The 20448-nt window shown below is 41.7% G+C and overlaps 1 protein-coding gene across 5 annotated transcripts in view; it reads right to left on the bottom strand.

Annotated features, from left to right (window-relative positions):
- GLI3 (GLI family zinc finger 3) overlaps nucleotides 1-20448 on the bottom strand; it is a 235289-nt gene that overhangs the window by 5986 nt on the left and 208855 nt on the right. For all 5 annotated transcript variants that reach the window (XM_082192711.1, XM_082192714.1, XM_082192712.1 and 2 more), the window contains 4 exons: nucleotides 10577-10726; nucleotides 8674-8838; nucleotides 6422-6712; nucleotides 1524-1851 (listed from right to left, as the gene is read on the bottom strand). In XM_082192711.1, the coding sequence (XP_082048837.1) occupies nucleotides 1524-1851; nucleotides 6422-6712; nucleotides 8674-8838; nucleotides 10577-10726 (934 nt within the window). The remainder of the gene's footprint in view (nucleotides 1-1523; nucleotides 1852-6421; nucleotides 6713-8673; nucleotides 8839-10576; nucleotides 10727-20448) is intronic.

Raw genomic sequence — 20448 nt, 5'->3', positions numbered from 1 at the left:
CCCAGAGACACCACTTGCCTGGGCTGCTGCAACAAACAGCTGCGGAAGCCTTTGGGAGGCAGAGACATGAGAGGGCATCAGAGGACAGAGTAGCCCTGTGGAACCCCTGACTATCATTCAAGATACCCAGGGTGCCACAGCACCCTGGTTGAAAACCACTGGCTTAGAGTATAAGGGTCTAACATGATTAAACAAATCTTATTCAATTGATCAACTGCTCTACCTACTTTAAATAATATACTTATTTAAAATTTGCATTTGAGTAGAACAAACATTCTGAAGCAAGAAGCATACTTTGCTTTCAGAAACTGGATAACTGTGCTGTACCCACATCATCTTAAAACAGTCCACCTGTGAGAAAGAAAAGGAGGAACTATCTCTTTTAGGAGTTTTTTTTTTGCAGGTTTTATTTATAACAACAGTAATCTTTTCTTAATCACTGACTTAGTGCAACACCTTTTAGTAGAGTATCTTGAATCAATTAATGCTCTAAACTGGTTGCATTCTGAGCAAAAACTGTGTTTTGCATAGAAGAGCATTAAAAAAAAAGTGATCTCCACTTGTGGTTTGAAATGCTGTATCCCAACTAAAGTTACATGGCATAATTACGTGGTGATCAGCTTTGACCCTGTGTGGTGTAGTGGTTAAGAGCGGTGGACTCGTAATCTGGTGAACCAGGTTCACTTCCCCGCTCCTCCACATGCAGCTGCTGGGTGACCTTGGGCTAGTCACACTTCTCTGAAGTCCCTCAGCCTCACTCACCTCACAGAGTGTTTGTTGTGGGGGAGGAAGGGAAAGGAGAATGTTAGCCACTTTGAGACTCCTTTGGGTAGTGATAAAGCGGGGTATCAAATCCAAACTCTTCTTACTTGATAATTTTAGTCATGGAAGGGCCTATTAACACTCCATGATTTCGTACTCTCAAATTAGAATGAGCATGCACTTTATTTAGTTGCATTATAATGGCAAAAGCACTAAAGAAACCCTGTGCAGGGTTGGGGGGTTTTCGGGGGGGGGGAGGGATAAAGTGTCAATGGATTCTAAAGGGGATTCATTCATTCATTATTTTATCTTATTATTTAGAGAACTTATATACCACTTAATTCCAATCTTCTTTAAGTGGTGTACATGGAATATAATACAATGAAAATAAAATTCAGTTAAAACTATAAAATCAGAATCCAGTTAAAATGTCTGCTGGGACAACAACAACAACAACAAGCATTTTGTAGGCAGACCAGAAGTTCAACAGGGATGGGGGGGGGGAGGCTCTGTGACCTCAACAGAAAGGATGTGCCATAAAATTTGGCTCACAATACTGAACACACATGGTGTACTGGAGCCATGCATCCATGCCATGGGGAACACGGACAGTGACTCCACCAAACATCTCAGTAACTAGGCAGGGATCAGGCGGTCTTTGAGGTATCCTGAACCCAGAAATGTATGGGCAGTCAGTGCTGGCAACAGTCTGTCCCCATCAATGGTCTAGCTGCAGATTATATTAAATGAGCATATCTTACCATTTCCTATGAGAGGCGGCAAAGTTGGGGCTTTGGAATGTGGAATGGGGTTCAGTCTTGGAAGCACTCCACTGATTTGTTTCAACCTTTCCAGCTTAACTTGCTCCATCCATTTGGTCTCTGACATATTCCTCCTGGTCTGCAAGCCAAGTGCTGTGGTTGCTGTGGAAATGGTAGAGTCCATGATAGGGGTTTCATCTATGACACTGAGGTCTCCTACACTACCTCGACTGGTCAGATTAAGCTCGGTCCCATTGTTGGAATAGGTGCTGATGGGGGACTGCTCGCTGCTGCATGTAGACTGACCACCAGGGCTTGGCTGAGATGTCTGTTTGGAGGAGAAAAGATATGGGGGGGGGGGGAGAGGAAATCCAGTTAGAAACAGAATGCACCTAAGATCCACCATGCTTAGAGAAAGGCAAGACAGAACTCGGAACTGTGTTTATCCTCCGCCATCTTGCAAGGTACCTTAGTTATTTATTTAAATGAGGTACCTTGCAAGATGGGTGAGAAATAAACACAATTTCATTATTAAGAGATGCCTTACTAGGTCAGAGTCATGCTGAGGCAAGGACAGGATGCTACCAAGGACTCTCATCTTGCCAAACCACTTTAAGCTTCTGAAATCTAAGGTTAGGACATGCTCTTCAAAAGAGTGTGTGTATTCTTCTGATGTTGGACTTGTGCGTCTGGAGTAACAGCCTTCTCCCACATCAGACAAAATGCTTTTTTTAAAAAGCTACTGAAAATGAGAGGGGTCTCGTGGCACAGCTGGAAAACATTCCCTTTGTGAGTTCAATACATTGGAGATGCTGGAAGTAGCTCTTTAATTCCTGGCCAATATGATCATCTGCAGCTGAATGGCACCAATATATGTATGGCCCCATCTCCAGGGAGTGAGCCAGTTGCTAGTGTTATAAAGTTAATATTCAGAAGGGTCTGGTTCTCACAGCAGAGCAGCACCCTTAGTACTGTGCACGGGCCAATACAGTGGTACCTCGGGTTACATACGCTTCAGGTTACAGACTCCACTGACCCAGAAATATTACCTCGGGTTAAGAACTTTGCTTCAGGGTGAGAACAGAAATCGTGCACCGGTGGCACAGCAGCAGCGGGAGGCCCCATTAGCTAAAGTGGTACTTCAGGTTAAGAACGGACCTCCGGATACGTAACCAGAGGTACCACTGTACAGTGAATAAAACAAAGCTGCTGTCAAAACATGGATTTGTACACTAAAAGCCTTCATCATGCCATCGGAAATATCCCACAGAGCAGTGATGACCATCACTGGATCAATACCAGCTTGCTGCTAAAGTATTACTCACTGCAACCATTTCCCTGAAACTTCCCTTCCACTGTGCCTCAAAGCAGAATTTACTTTTCCTGTAAATTCTGATGAGAATTATGGTTTTCTACCATGATAGTTTTTCTACTGCCATGTTGACCTGTCACAGTTAAACTTATCCGCTGCCCTGGAGAAGCTCATAGATATGCTTCATAAGGTTTATTTTACTGCAGCGATATTCAGACTGCATAAGAAAAACACTGCAGTGTTTCCCATATATTCAACAACCTCACCTAAAAGAGATCTTAGATAGCGAAGCAGAGCAGTGCTTTTAGAGGATGTTTCTTTTTAGAGGATGTTTCTAAATGTTTCTAGATGTTAATAAGATGGATGCGTATCAAGCGGATATTACCAAAATAACGTCATTAAAATCACTACTGTAATTTAACCTGAAATAATAATAATGATAATGGTAATAATAAAAAAAATCATACAATCATAGAACTACAGAGCTAGAAGAAATCTTGAGGGTCATCTAGTCAAAACCCCTGCAAATGAATAAATAAATTTCCATAACAAGGCAAAGCAAAGTAAAAACAGGATTCATACCTAGGAAATATCTACATGTGAAATAAACAGACCTCTGGCTGTGTCAGAGGGTGGGGTGGATGCTACTGAATCGCCATATCTTAAAACAGAGCTTCCCAAACTTTCACGTCGGTGACACACTTTTTAAACATGCATCATTTCGCGACACAGTAATTCTGTTTTACTAGAAAAATGGAGGTTAAACTAACACCTTATAAGAGATATGGACACACATTGCGCAACACACCTGCACACAACACACTAACGCGTTTCAGCACACAGTTTGGAAAGCTCTGCCTTAAAATATTTACAAATAGTCAAAAAATAAATTCCAATCTAAGCTGTGATTTAGTTTGATTGTATCGTTTAAGCCACACAAAATGTGTGTTACTGGTTTATCGTTTTGTTTTCCTAATCAAATATTTCAATGCAAATAGTAACTATGGCTGTTGGGGAAATGTGTTTATATTTTTATTTTTAGGCTACTCTGAAATTCTTTTAAAAATGTATATAGTATGTAAAATTAATACATCATGCCTTAAAAGTTTTGCTTGTTATGCAAGTCAAATAAACATGGTGAGGCTGTGATACATACTTACCTGGGAGTAAACTCTACTGAACTCAGTAGGACTTCTAGGACATTATAGTATCACATGGAAGTCAGATTCCAATAGACTTTGGGCACTGGAAAACTTCCCAGAAAACTGTGTGATTTTAAATTTTCTGGGAAATCCACATCACTGGCCCATATACTTGCAAGTCTATCTTTGTAGCCGCGAGGCTAACTGCTGTTATTATTTTAATGAAAGGTGAATTTTGTGCCACATTGGACACAATTTCTGTGCTCCAGCAGAGTTGCAGTGTACACAGAACCCTGATTAAGGCATGCAAAATCATTTTGCTCTCAAGAACAGCCTCCTATATCTGCTTTTGATCTCCATGGGAAGAAATCTCAACGATTTTAACAAAAAGACCTCCCATTAAGTGAGCAATGAGCATGCAAGTGTTTTCAGGATCACCGGCAACACAAAATTATCTAGTTTTTGTGACATTATTAGTAATGCGCTGTGGACATTCAGCTGAAAACCCCAGTAGCAATGTTTAAATTAATTAATTCACCAGGGAAGCATCACTGGGGCAGTTACTGTTTCATGCTAGCTGAACAAAGACATTTGAGAGTCAGAAGCCTGTTCTTGTAGCTGACTAATTGCTCACAGCAGACACGTTCATTCACAAAACAGAGAGTGGTCATGGATGTGTATGTGAACACGGACACGTCTATTTAAAATTGCCACAATTCCAGTTGTACTACATGCCATTTGATATGAAATGCCATGGATGCGTTTGATGGAATGTTCCTGGGCAGCAAGCAAATGGTTTTCAAAAGTAGCATTGAAGGAACTGAGAAGAAGTTAAAATCCCCTCACCTTATTACCCACTGTCCTTAGGAAGTTAGAACAAGTCATTTAAGAGCATTAGATAGAAGAAATACCAGATTAGTACAATTACAAAAGTCATACAACATGGTTAAGTCATAATTATGTTATATGTAAATTTTATTTTCTGCATGGTTCTTATCATCTTTGCTCTCCCTTTCCCCCCAAAGCCACTCAATTCAACCACATTGCTGAAATATTAACTAGGCTAGGAAATACTTCTGACACACCTGAAACACAGAAGAAACTTAAAATTTAGTCACTTGAGTCCAATTTCTGACCTGGGTCCAGGATTTTAAATACAAACATGGAGCTCCCCAATACAGACTTTCCACACACCCCTCCCCCCCCCCCCCCGGCAAGGTGTTGATACCTTTGCACAGCCAGGTCTACTCTCCCCTTGAAAAATATGGGGGATTCTTACATGTAGGATATCAGTGTGTGTATCTGATGCTCAACAGATTTCTAGACTGAGCAAATCAACAAGGCACATTTTATAAAAAGTCATATTAGATATATTTTCCAATTTGGGAATCTCAAATTTGAAGTAATGATCTACTAACATTGAATTGGTAAACCTATAACTCCACATAGAAAAATCATGATTGAACACTCCTCCATCCCCAAAATTGTCTCCACAGAGAAAATGTGATGTCAAGGAGAAGGTTTCTTTCATACAAACTTTCTGTGTGCAGGAATTTTTTTGTGGAGGTGCATTCAGTTATGAAAGCCCACCACACCTACAAACTGAAGCGCTACACCCAGGTAAAGGTTTACCAACACAGTGAGAACTAGGTTGTGCAGATTATTTTCATTTTGACCCACGAACTCAGTGTTTTGACTTGATATTTAAGAATTTGAAATCAGAATTCTTCCCAATTCATTCTACTTAAACATTAATAAACATTGTTGCAACATTTATTTGGTGATTAGCCCGTTCTCCACACATTTATGAATTTGAAAGCACTAAATTTAAACCAGATTACCACAAAATACATGAATGTGGGGGAAGTTCTCCTGTGCAATTACCATCAAAATGAATGGTGATAATGTGCACTTCAATGGAACTTGCACAGGAGAGCTTCCTGCAGGATTGCGCCCTAAATAAAGCCTCATTTATCAGAATGGCACAGTGCGAAGAACTGGATCATCGAAACTTCAGACAACAGAGGTGCAATTTATTCAGGGTTATAATGGCACTGAATATCATGATATACATCTGGTCAATCTTGACCACAAGTCATTTTTAATATCAATAGAGTAACGCATGTGAGTTCTGTTATGCCAACTTAAGTGTGAATGCATTTTAAATTTCCTGTTTTTTGTGGTGGTTAAATGGCATTTTGAGTCAAGATGCAAAGCATGTAAGTATTCAGCCTATCTAATCTACAAATAGCTTCACACTGTTTGATTTCCAAACGTTACATTATATTAGAGCTGCCAAATATAATTTATTTCTATTCGTAACAGGTTATTGTAAAGAAAAGCAACCAAAGGCTTAAGAGTTGCAGTATTTCATAATGAATGACCCCCCCCCCCGCAACCTGAAAGGGAAAGGGTGATGGGAGAAAGCACAAGACGTTGCATACCATGGGCTTCTCGGACTTGACCGCTTTCACTTGGAGGCATTCTTCACGCTTTGAGGTAGTGTTGCTGAGGTCTTTTTGCTCACCAATCGCGCCCTGAGTCTGGTGGCCTGGGGATCTTGTCTGAGAATGGCTGCCTTGGTCTCTCGGGGGTGGGTGCCTTGGGTGGAGGTCTCCACGCTGCTTCTTGGTGACATGCGCCTCAGGACCATGCACCGTTTTCACATGCTTCCGGAGAGAACTGGGGTCTGTGTAGCGCTTTGTGCACCCTGGTATCTTGCAGACATAGGGTTTCTGCAAGTGGAAAGAAATGCCAGTACTGGTTATGAGTTCTTCCGTGGAGCATTTAACAATGCCATGCAGTATACTACTGCTACATTCAGATGCCACAGGCTGTGGGTGTTATCTTTCAGCCAATGGCTGATGGGTTCTGAAGTGCCTTGTACTTGTGGACAGGTCTGCAAGTTTAGACTCATAAGAGTGAAGCAGAATTAACAGAGGTTAAATCCAAGCTCTCTAATCTTGGTACTATGGTGACTCAGTGTGCTTTCCTATGAAATCAGTTCCTGATGGGCCACTTGTATGGAAATTCATCTGGGAGACTGCCAATTCTGTAGTTCTTTTGGCAGGAGAGTACCAAAGCAATATGTGCCTACTGTGTATGACGCTGAGCTCCTTTCAAAGTACAATGTACATGCTTTGAATATGTGGAAGGGCTTTGGGGAAAACAACATAAATCCTTGAATCACTTCTGCACAGTTCTCATTCTCTACTCTGATTTCTTTTTCTTGATATTCACTAGACTCTTAGGAGAATACTGAACGCCAAAGGGATTCCAATCTCACTCAACACTGTCAGTGACTAACCAGCAGGTGGCACTAGTAAACAGCGCTGCAAGTCTTTGGGATTCTTCTTGTATGACATTTTTCCTTCGTTAATTCAATATATCTTATGATACATGCAGAGGAAAATAACATGTATATCATGTGATGTGGGCCCATGCTTATTTTCCTATGGGGAAATAAATACCTCTAACCTTGAATAATTACATAATGAGCATCAAATTGTTTTCAGTCCAGAAAACATTGCACACCTCAACTAAGTTCAAAAGAATTATGAAAGTAGTTCTGTGAGCCTAAGGGGAACTTTAGAGGAACAGCCCCCCATTAATTTCATTGAAACTGACAGCAGTTTCAAAAGCAGCTTGTTGATGTGGCATGGGATCAGCTTTGGGAAGATTAAAAGTAAACTTTTCCACTGGACTGGAGCAGGGCCTGCCTGCCCATGAGGCCGACTGAGGTAGCAAGTCTCAAGTGGCCAAATCTGAAGTGTGGCCGCCCCCTAGAGAAGTGGCAGCAGCTTCCGATGAGATCTCGTGGACCTCTTATCTTGCCACATAATCAATCCTCAGGCCACAAAATGGGATGAGCTGCCCGTGGACGAGAGCAAGCCCTTAAGTTGGTCCCCGTCCATATTTCAATTTGTTTATTTACTTAGGATTACTCATATGACCTAGTGCTTTGTTCTATTGTACTGGCACACGGAAGTGGCCAAATGCACTACAGAAATATTGTAAGATTTATAAACAGAGGGTTGTATCTAATGGCGGATTTGCAAGTCAGGACACCCAATTTTTCACCAGTTTCTTTCATGTTTACTGCTCCCATCCAGCTCCTGTAATGAAGCCCCCATCAGGGTAGTACAGCAATACGAAGAAGCAAGGGCTGGCCTTCGAAGTAAGCCGTGCTTTTTGTCTGTTGTGAGGCTTTGCTTTATGTGTTTTTGGCATCAGTTTTGAAGTGACAAAGGTGTAGACAAGAGGGCAAGCAAGCCATGGCACAGAGGAAGTTTGTGCCACCCTTCACACAACTTTTCTTATGGAATAAGAGGTTGCCTGGGTCGGCTGTGTTGCACAGGATGTTTCTCTGGGTATGGCAGAACACAGGCCATTTTTTTGTGGCACATCAGCTGAAGCGTAGCCATTAGACATAGTGGTGATCTTAATAACAAGTACTTGAAATAAGCTGAATAGAAATCAAGGAACATTCTTTCAAGCAACCTTTGCTTTTTAAATATGCCTTTTAAAAACATACTGTTAAAATGATTTATGACCTTCAAAATGTATGCAATGTACTAGTTTTGCATCTTCAAAGTTGTGGGGTGTTTCTTCTTGGTATATATTCTACAATAAATTCTTTTGACAGGATTATGTCTGTGCGGGGTTGGGGGATTTTACAGCCCATGTGCTTCCTTACCTCATTGGAATGAGTTCTGTTTTGGTGCTTGGCACGATCAGACGCATTTGAGAATGCTTTGTTGCAGCCCTCATGCTCACAGACATATGGTTTCTCTCCAGTGTGAGATCTCAAGTGAGTTTTCAAGTTTTCTAGCCTGGAGTAGGCCTTTGTACAACCTTCAAACTGCAGACGACATGCAAATATGGATTATTCTGAGCACTTGGTGTTACAGAAAGTAGAGACTGTGAGGGTGGAGGATAAGCCAATGAAATAACACCACATCAAAGGGAGAGGAGCTTTCCAAGATCTAGCCATAATAGCAATGTGTTCAAGATTTCTTTCTTTTGTTTTGTTGAGCCCATCATAATCCCTGGTTAAAAGTATGTAAGATAAAAGCCTAGCTTGCATCAACATAAAGGGAAGGGTTGTTTAGACAATGTAATGCAATTCTGTCTGCCTTCCTTTGCATGCTTACCTGAGAGTAAGCCCCATTTAATAAAGTGAGACTTACTTCTGCCTAACATGAACTGAAGCTGGGCATGTTTAGCCTGGAGAAGAGGAGGTTAAGGGGTGATATGATAGCCATGTTCAAATATATAAAAGGATGTCACATAGAGGAGGGAGAAAGGTTGTTTTCTGCTGCTCCGGAGAAGCGGACACGGAGCAATGGATCCAAACTACAAGAAAGAAGATTCCACCTAAACATTAGGAAGAACTTCCTGACAGTAAGAGCTGTTCGACAGTGGAATTTGCTGCCAAGGAGTGTGGTGGAGTCTCCTACTTTGGAGGTCTTTAAGCAGAGGCTTGACAACCATATGTCAGGAGTGCTCTGATGGTGTTTCCTGCTTGGCAGGGGGTTGGACTCGATGGCCCTTGTGGTCTCTTCCAACTCTATGATTCTATGATTCTATGATTCTATGAATCAGGCTGAAAGTCCTTAATTTTCGTTTTTTGCTTGTTTGGTTATAGTTCAGCACTCAATATCTAAATGGAAAAAGTGATCAGAAGAGTCTGAACAACCAAAAAGCAAGTTTCCTAGGCAGTGAATTCTTACGTAATTCACTGTCACAAGGCTTGGTGATGATAAAGCTAACCTGGCTTTGCTGAAGTATGTGGATTAATCCATGGAAGACAGCTCCATTTATTTATTAGAAATATTTATAATCTGCTAAATATCCCAATGAAACCATAAAAATATACACCACAATAAAAACTAAATGTAAAAACTAAAATGTAAAGACAGATAGAACTGTTCTTAAAAAAATCTCATCTAAAAAAAACCCTTTACTAAGGCTATCAGTTGCAATAGCTGGTTCTATATCTAAAGCCTCTGGACACCAGTTGACACACCATGTCTTCAGCTGGTTTTATGAAATGTAATCAAAAGGACAGAATTCTGACAGTCTTTAATAGAGAAGATGCTGTTTTTCTCCATCAACCAGTACTGCAGAGTGCATTTTAAATATAGGTGGCACGTGGATTTTAAAAAGTCATTTACAATATTCCCTTTCAACTTAAATCTCAAATGCCATTTTGTTGCACACAAGTTCAGAGAGATCTTCTGAACTTCCTTTGCAGCCTGCTCAGCCAGGCTGAATAATGCAATGTCACTGAACATCTGGCTATGCCACTGCCCACCTTTCTGGCACAGGGAAGGGCAACTTGTCAGGATGATGCCTAAAATCAGGGATGGTGAAAGCTGTAGTCCAGCGACAACTGATTAGCCACTCCACTTTGAGATCACATAAGATTAAGTTAAATAGCACTGGTTCCAGCACTGATTTCGCTGCTGTGCATAGTGCCACATTCTAGGCAGTAGTGTTTCATGAGGCAGCAAAACCTGCCAAAATCACGTTTGCGCAAAAGGGAAATGGAAACAAGTTCATGGGGCCACTGATTTGATTTGGGGCTGTTGACTCACAGTGCATTTGTGTGGCTTTTCTCCCGTGTGCCTCCTCATGTGTACCACCAGCATGTACTGAGCCTTGAATGGCTTCTGCTCTCGAGAGCAATCCAGCCATCGACATACAAACTCCTTCTTCTCCCCATGGATGTGATCGTTGTTGATATGCTGTATGGATACAAAGAACATTAGCGTCACTTTCTGTCAGTTCTTCATATATGCTTAGAAACATCAGGTCAAGTAAGTCTAACTGACCTGGAGGCAGAACAACACAATGATATTTTTGTGTACAGAATGGCCTTCATATTAACAAATAAGTTACGCCTACTTCTGTAAGCCCATCAGTCTCGACGAAAGCCAACTGGTTTTGAGTAAGCAGAAGAGTACCAGGAAATCTATCACTTTGGATAATTTCTAAGTGAATGTCTTTTTCCCCCACAAAGTTTCTCTGAGAGCTGCCTCTTGCTTCTTCTGAATATTCTAAGTTGATCAGAGTTAAGTGTGTGAAAGTGACACAACGTTGGGAACTGCCATATGTAGCAGCTATCTGGCTATTATTTAATGTTCTAACCTAATTTAATTTATTTTTCCTGCTAGTTGCTGATGTACTTTATACCACATCACCTGCTATGGCATAAGTCCTCTGTTCCAATTAAGTAATTCACATAAAATTTAACCTGAATAAATTGCATTCAACATGAGCTGACTGGCAGGATCAGACCCATATTGTTTTTGAAGTAACTGATATGTTTCAAAGGGTTCCAGATAAAAAACGGAATTTATCAACCCACTGTATTTTAAATAAAGCTGACATTCATACTGCTACATTTCCCATGAAATGATTGCAACGATTGCACAATAGCCTGACTGTGTGAAAACAAACCACTATCATCAATAGTCTTCGTATCATGTGAATGCTGCATTTGGAAAACAACAATGGAGAAACTTGGTAGAACATGTACTTAAATTGCCATATATATATATATGAAATAAACTATGAAGATCAAACATTCAAAAGGAAAACAATATGAGAGTGCAGCAACAAAAATCATAGCAATAGTCCAAAGCTGTTTACATATATTATATTGCAATTCTTACAACAATCTTGTAAGGCTTGGTGTAAAAGTTGGAGACCTCCTGGTACCTGATGGTCTCTTGGTCTGTCTTTAAAACTCAACAGTTCAGTGCTTTTTCTTCTCAAGGTGGCCAAAATGGCAACCTCAGTATGTTCTAAACAGCCTAGGGCCAGCATAAATCAGGGAGCACCTTCTTCTGTACAGCTCCCATGGCTCTTTAGATATTGGCAAAAACACCCTGAGAGGGAGCAGGGCTGCAGCTTCTCTCTGGCGGAATCATTATGGAAGGCCCTTCCTAGATGGAGTGGGTCAGGTCCCAGGTCATAATTTTTTAATTGCCTCCACTCCCCCCCACCCCCCAAAAAAAGCTTTTCCTCTGGGCAGATCTGTGCTGATTTAAATGGCTGCATGGCTTCCTAACTGCATGGATTTTAAAAACCACACTGTGATGTGTGCTTTATAGATTATTTGGAGTTAGGAGTACGGGGTTGTTTTCTTTTGTTTCATAAACTGCTGTGGGTGTTGTATGAATGGCAGAGAATGTGGCATAAATATTGACATAAATAAACATTCACATAAACAAACAAGAACACAATCACCACTTGGCCACTAGGTGGCTGCCTAGTTCAGACCCAAAAAGTTGGGAAGGAACAGTTAGTTCACGTAATACCTTCTCCCTAAGTAGCTCATGGAAAGTCAGTAGTTCATATTTGGCCACAGAAATATAGCCAACCAAACAGGCTTGCTGATCTTCACAATCATATGGCATCCCTGTGGCAAACAGATGTAAGCTCCTTATAAGAGACAACTTTTTTTATTACCATTTGTTCTGTGTGTGTGTGTGTGTGTGTGTTTTAAGTTACAATGGCACACACGGCATATGAACTGAACAGATGTGCTGGACTGAGTACAGCATGTAATCTTTAAGAGTTTCTACTTCAAGTGCATATCTCTGTAGTCCATTTATATTACATGGGCCTGCACTGAGAGTGTACAGATGGCAATATTTTGAAAGTGAATCAGGGCAGTATGGAGAGGTTTATGTGCTTTCCCATTTCCTGAAAGAAAAAGAAGTGACCGCAAAAAAACTCAATTTATTAAACGAACAGCTCAGCACACCTGATTTGTGTGTGTGTGTGTAAATTACAAAAAAAAGAACAGCCCCGTCCTCATCAGAATACAGGAACAAAGTAAGATAATAGAATAATAGCATTGTAGAGTTGGAAGGGACCCAGGGGTCATCTAGTCCAGCCCCCTCGCAATGCTGGAATCTCAACTAAAGCATCCCTTGCAGATGGCCATCCAACCTCTGCTTAAAAACCTCCAAGGAAGGAGAGTCCACAACAGAAGGCATCCTACAGGGCGACCAAAGCAGTTTTGTGCCAAAACCAAGCCTAAGCCCTGACAAAAATGGATCTGGAAAATCTAGTTTCCTCCCAGAGAGGCTGGTTCTTTTCTGTGACCACCTGCTCAAGAACTTTGCCCAAGAAGGAGAGATTGGTAATCAGCCCGTAATAACTTAGATCCTCCAAATCCAGGGAGGGTTTCTTGAGGAATGATTTTACCACTACCTCCTTCGTGCAGGCGGCCAACACCCCTTCTCAAAACGATGCATTAATCACTTCCCTGGCACAGCTGGACCGGTGACATGTTGGGACAAACCCCATGGCAGTCATGAAGTCCTGAGCCACCCCGGAGCCAGTTGCCTCAGTGCGGATGTTAAAGTCCCCCCAAAACTAGCAGTCTGGGAGGGAGTGTGTATGTTTAATTGTTTAGACGCTTATTGTTAAATAGTTTTGGGGTGTTTCATGGAAGGGAAGTAAATAAAACAGTCTTCATGAAATGATCAATATTCATCCTAAAGCTGCCTTTCTCAAAACTAGCTTGAGAACCATGTCCTCTAGAGGAAAGCCAAAGGTTCACAAGCTTCTGTTTTCACTGCAAAACCTGCCCTTTCTGGGAGTAGGAAAATGTAACTTGTTTAATTAATTAATTAATTTCATGAAATTTTATACACTGCGTGATTGTAAAACACCTTAAAGTGGTTTACAGAAAGATAAAACAATAAAACTGAGAAACCAGACTTTAAAACATCAAAAAGTTACAATACTAATTAAAATTCTAAAGCATCTAAGAGGGCTTGTCTAAATAGATAAGTTTTTAGCAGGCACTGGAAAGAGTGCAGCGAAGCACCTGTTTGATCTCAAAATGCGGGGAGTTCCAAAGTGAAGGCGCTACCACACTAAGCAATCCAAGTTCTCACGATGTGGAACGGGCATTCCATGGCATCTGTGGAAGTGACAGTTCTGTTGATCGAAGCAGTCCACGTGGGCACTTGCGGGGTACGGCAATCTCATAGGCCTTGTTCCCACCCCATTCATTTTCCCAGCACCCACAAAACGAGTCCTCGGTGCTCATCATGAATTAACTTAATCTTACTTCCTTTCACATCTTCTATTTCTGCAAGGCTGACACCAGCTTTCTCCGAAGTTTAGATCTCTTCCTTTCCTCCCTGATATCTGCCCTTGTTCTTTTAAAAAGCAAATACATATGAGTGCACAGCACTCACATAGAAAAGCAATTGTGTTAGTAAGAATGAAGCTGTTTATCTATTTTATTATGCGTACCATGCGTATGCTTTTTAGCCAAGATTGGCTGCACAATTTCAACACAATTAAAATCCAAGATACAACATACAATGCTACAGGTGTCGCTGTGCTGGAAGAAGAGTGGGACTATTTACACCTCACAATCTTAGCTTCAGTTTTTGTTTTTTCCTTTTGCATTTTGCGTTGCTCTTACCAGATCCTGCTTGGCTATCCCTTCTCTTTAATTAAAACCACTTGCTGAATCTTCAATTTAAAAAAACACACCATACGGTCAGTATTCTGATGTTTGCAGTAAGATCTACTGCAGCTTTTTCAAAGCGATGAAAGAAGTTACACAGAGTTGCCACAAATAGTATACAACGCTTCATTTAAATCCCATTTATGGGATTGTGATTTGAACAAACGCCAAAAAGGGATGAGCTAACTGGCTAAACTGTGCAGACAGTCTAAAGGGAGCTTCAAGTATTAAGCACACATATTACATGAACACTCTCATATACGCAACCAAAGCCTTGACAACTGAAGCTGAGAATCTTTTCAACTTTGACATCACAAGCACTATTACCGATTCACCACATTAGCCATAGACTAAGGATAGCTGCCAACCTTTCCCTTTTCTTGCGAGGAATCCTATTCGGAATAAAGGAATTTCCCTTAAAAAAGGGGAAACGTTGACAGCTCTGAGACTAAGCTCCACAGGATTGAATTCCTCCAAGGTTTGACTCAGAGTGTTATCCCAACCAGATCTCATGGTCAAGCTCTCTCCTCACTGTCCGTGTGCTGTAACTGAGAACAACTCTTGGTTACAGCCTGTGGTTACTGAGGTGAGCTTAACCTTGAGTCCTCATTTGGACGACTTGCTAAGCCAAACCTTAGCTTAGAATAGAATCATAGAATCATGGAGTTGGAAGAGACCACAAGGGCCATCGAGTCCAACCCCCTGCCAAGCAGGAAACACCCTCAGAGCACTCCTGACATATGGTTGTCAAGCCTCTGCTTAAAGACCTCCAAAGTAGGAGACTCCACCACACTCCTTGGCAGCAAATTCCACTGTCGAACAGCTCTTACTGTCAGGAAGTTCTTCCTAATGTTTCGGTGAAATCTTCTTTCTTGTAGTTTGGATCCATTGCTCCGTGTCCGCTTCTCTGGAGCAGCAGAAAACAACCTTTCTCCCTCCTCTATGTGACATCCTTTTATATATTTGAAGATGGCTATCATATCACCCCTTAACCTCCTCTTCTCCAGGCTAAACTTGCCCAGCTCCCTTAGCCGTTCCTCATAAGGCATCGTTTCCAGGCCTTTGACCATTTTGGTTGCCCTCCTCTGGACACGTTCCAGTTTGTCAGTGTCCTTCTTGAATTGTGGTGCCCAGAACTGGACACAGTACTCCAGGTGAGGTCTGACCAGAGCAGAATACAGTGGCACTATTACTCCCTTGATCTAGATGCTATACTCCTATTGATGAGGCCCAGAATTGCATTGGCTTTTTTAGCTGCCGCGTCACACTGTTGGCTCATGTCAAGTTTGTGGTCAACCAAGACTCCTACCTCAGCATAGTGCAGCAATAAAAAGAGCTCCTCTCCAGGGGCCAGAAGATGCAATGTGCTCTTAGTGAATACTAGAATGTTAAGTTCTCTGGCATCAGAAACCAAACATAGAACCAAACAGAAGATTATCAGGTAGCAGAAAGCCTTTGCATTGGCCAGGCCTGTATCAGTACGTACCGTGATCTTTGCCCAGCTAACACAGCAGTACTTTCTTCCTGCCACACACCTGCCTCTAGTTTAAGCTCTTTTTCTGTCTTGGTACAGGGGTGAGTTAGCTCAAATGGCAGAGTGTTGGATCAGCCATGTGAGAGGTAACAGGATCACTGTCTACATTCTCCAGCCATCCTCCCTCCTCTTCCTTTAGCAGGGGCTAAACAGGAACATGCTTTGTTCATGCAAAAGTTCCCAGATTCACTTCCTGGCATCTGCGGTTAAAAGCATCAGGAGATGGGACCCAGTAGACAATACTGGGTGAGATGGAGAAATAGGCTAACCTGGTATAAGGAAACAGCCTATGACTCCTCTGGCTCCAGCTCAATCCCTAGCACAAATAAAGGTAAGGTAAAGGACCCCTGGATGGTTAAGTCTGGCTCCAGCTCAATCCCTAGCACATATAAAGGTAAGGTAAAGGACCCCTGGATGGTTAAGTCCAGTCAAAGGTGACTATGGGGTTGCAGCGCTCATCATGCTTTCAGGCCTATAGGTGAGTGAACATGAATACAAACATATGCACAGCACACTAGATGCCTGTGACCTTTCCAACCCTTTGGGCAGATTCGTACATATTGGGCATTTGTATGCAACACTGTCCCAAGCATATAAACTCCTTGTGCCTGGTCCCAGTCCCCACCATACAGAACACATTACTGAAGGCCCAGGTGTCTAAATGGGCCAAGGTCTACTATAATCATTTTGCTGAACAAAAACCAGCAAGCAGCATCTAGGAGCATTTCCCCCAACAACCACCTATACTTCCATTTGGACAGCCATTACCTATATGCATGGACCTAAAGAGATCCTAGATGTATTTACAGCTGACATTTTGTTCTGCAACAACCTGCAATGTGTTATCCTATATTCTGATTCTATTCTCCTTGTGCTGTTGCTTATGCACCAAAATGGCAACAGCTAAGCATAAGAGGGAGGTATCAATAGACTCAGGGTAACCATGAGGTTTTCAGACGTATCAAAAGAATCTTAAAAAGGAAATCACTAAGGGGCAACAATGAGGAGGGCACATGCTCAAAACCCACAGAATTCTGGCTGACTGTTGAGAGAACAACTGGAAACTGGATGGCAGGGGGAATGAAAAGGACTGCCCTCCAGCCAGCCAGCCCTGTCTCTTGCTCCATTGGCAGCCAATTCTCATCTGTTCAATCACTCTGTGCAACCTCCTGCTTGGGAATGGAGAACTTGGTGGTGGTGGTTGGACCTTCAGACACGCAAGCAGACAGCATTTTGTTGTGAGGCTCCTCATGCAGTCTGGTTCCCTTTCTGTTTCCCTTTCTACAATTTGAGAGCTACCTTTCTGGAAAGAGCATGTATAAAAGAATGAAGTTGCCACAAATAACATGCAATATTTCAAACAACATAAAACTTGCAACAGAATTCCCTTGAAAACGTTCCAAAGTCTGTGATCTACTTCCAGGTTCTTTTATTCCGATAATTACCTTTGGATTTTTCATGGTGTTTTTGACTCCCTTGGTCTCCGCTATGGGAGAGAATGGCTAGATTTTAGTCTGCAAAAACAAAGAGCCTTCTGAAATAAGAGTATTATGTAAAACAGAAGCTTTAGTACAGAGCATAATAAGGATTTAGAGAGTTTCAATTTATAATGTTTTTAACCTTATTATACCCATGAAATGTCACATTCCAGGGACTAGATGAGGATTTTTTCCTCCTAACAAAATTTAATTTTGTGCCTTATGATTATTGGGGGAGGGAGGGTGTGTGGATTCTTTTGTATGTACTACGCAGCTCATCATGTTTGTTGCCTCTTTGGGGCAAAAATAATCTAATGAAGCTGACTGACAATAGGTTCAAGAAAGTCTAAAGGAAGTACTTCTCAACACACCGTCAGGCTTATAGAATTTGCAGCCAGTTAAAAAAACCAAAACATTTTAAAGAGGATTCAACAAATTCACAGAGAATATGTCATTTGACATTTGTCAGACCCATGAAGGGTGCATAGCTCCAAATACAAGATGCAGGAGACTTTCCCTAAGCATCTAACCTGTCATTTCTGGAAGCAGCACTGGGCTAGATGAAGCTTTGGTCTGCTCTAATAAGGAAATTCTAGCCTGTTAAGCAAATTCAGTGCTGGGAACAAACTAGTTTGAACCAGTTCAAAAATCTCTGAACTGCACCTGAAAGCCGTTCCCACAACTGCCTTATAAGCGGAAGGTGAACTTTCATTTGGGAATGGAACTTTGAACAATTTCTAGTTCATTTTCACAAGAACCAATGTCTTGGCTACAAGAGGCTGCAAGAAAGGAGATTCCAACTAAACATACGAAAAAAAAATTCTGATGCTAAGAGCTGTGGAATGGACTCCCTTGTGGGCTCTCCTTCCTTGGAGATTTTTAAGCAGAAGTTGGATAGCCATCTGTCATGGATGTTTTAGTTGAGATTCCTGCAACGCATAGGGTTGGACGGAATGATCCTCAGGGTCCCTTTCAACTCTACAATTCTATGATAATGTCCTCACACAAGCATACATTCGGAACACAAACTCAACTTACAATACTGAAAACTGTGGTGGCTCCGTGTTTGTGGAATGCCCTCCCCAAGGAGGCTCGCTTCGCACCCTCATTACATATCTTCCGGTGCCAGGAGGAAACGTTTCTCTTCAACCAGGCATTGGGCAGATAAACATTCTATGGCCTTTTAAATATGTGTGTGTGGGGGGGGGGTTATTGGCTTGGTTTGCTTTTGTTTTATTTGTATTTTGTACTTTTATTTTGTATTTTTATGTTGTGAACCACCCAGTGATCTTCGCATGAAGGGAGCATGCATGTTTAATAAACAACAACAGACTAATTTCAGGGTGGAGAACCTATGGCCCTCCAGAAGTTGCTGCATTACATCTCTCATCATCCATGACCACTGGGAACGCTGGCTGGAGCCAAAGGCTCTCCAACTCCCCTAACTCAGAAGCAGGCAAATCCCTGTGTGCCCATCCAGTAATAATCTATTACTACAACATCCACACAGCATAAACATGGAGTTGTGTGTGGCTGAAACAATGACATAAGGATTTAAGCCATTCTCGGGTTGTTAGGAGGCATCAGTCTTTACAAATCCATAAGGTGCCATAATATTTTAAGCTCCTTCAAATACTCAGGGATAAGCAGGGCCTATTTATTAGCACATCGTGAAAAGCAAGCACTATGGCATATCCATGCTTTTGCATGCTTCGTCTGGCACTCTTCCTCGTTTTCTGTGTATTAATTTTAACTACAGTACTTCCATAAACAGACTGGGCAGTTGATTTCACAGTATGAGATACAAAAACAATATTATTCATCCCAGAAGCTGGTAAGTAGTTGATAAACCTTTGGATAACCACAGATGGCTGATCTAAATGATCAAATAAATCGGGTAATAAGAACTTCTTCAGAATGTTACACTTCAGTATGTACAGTACAGGTAACTCTCAACTTCTGCAACTTCTGCAAGTTTAACTTGTGTGCATTCACTTGGCAAAAAAAATGTCTAATTTTTAAAGAGAGGGTTGAAATGGGGGAGGGTGTCTGGTGGGGGGAGATTTTGGGAATCCCGCCTGCCATGTGTTTTCACTATATGCAATTTTGAATTTATGTGCTAACTCCAAAATGTAACCCCAGCATAAATTGAGAGTCACCTGTACTTCAATTGCATGTCTGAATACCCCACCACCGCCCCAATGTCAAAATATTCCTGACTGCAGGAGGTTCCTTTTCCATGAAAAGGGTTCTGACCACTATTTCCCCTGACACGTGTGTCTTCTATGTGCAGAAACTTTTTGACTTAGAGAAAAAAATCAAATATGAAACAATCCACTTATATCCTAAAACAGTACAGCCCCCAAAGAGAGAGACAACATGGTATTTCTGCGTTTGGTACTTAGACTTACACTGATGGAAGCTATCAGCAAATTATGATATTTTGGAATTGTTAATGTCATGAATAATGAGTTCTTCTGCAAAGGGTAGAACACTGCACAAAGACCTCTTGCTTGAAGCCCCCCTTTCTCTACCAGTCCTTTCTTGCTGTCTAGCCTCCTCCATCTTCATTCCCCAACCCATGAATCTTTGAAGGTCAGGCCACTTAGGTGACTCAGCAGGGCAGGGATGGGGAACATGTGGTCCTCCAGATGCTGTCGGACTACAACTCCCATGATCCCCTGCCCCTGGTCATGATGGGAATTGTAATCCTACAACGTCTGGAGGACAAGAGCCACACATTCCCCATCCTTGCAGTGAAGGATGGAGCAAAACAGCAGTCAAGAAGTCGCTTCCAAAACACTGGCCCCAGATAAACTCCCCACCCCCCAAGTAGGCAACCTGAGCAGTAAAACTGGCCTGTGGGTCATGAGCATTTTTTGCTGTGATGCATAGACCTTCGCACTGGAGTAAAAGGATTAATCCGAGTGTGGTATTTTTCTAACTGGAGCCCCT

This window comes from Podarcis vaucheri (assembly GCF_965113315.1).
Source record: "Podarcis vaucheri genome assembly, chromosome: 12".
In the NCBI taxonomy this organism is placed as follows: domain Eukaryota; kingdom Metazoa; phylum Chordata; class Lepidosauria; order Squamata; family Lacertidae; genus Podarcis; species Podarcis vaucheri.
The sequence above is the reverse complement of the archived record's forward strand: the minus strand, read 5'-3'. Positions and strand labels throughout refer to the sequence as shown.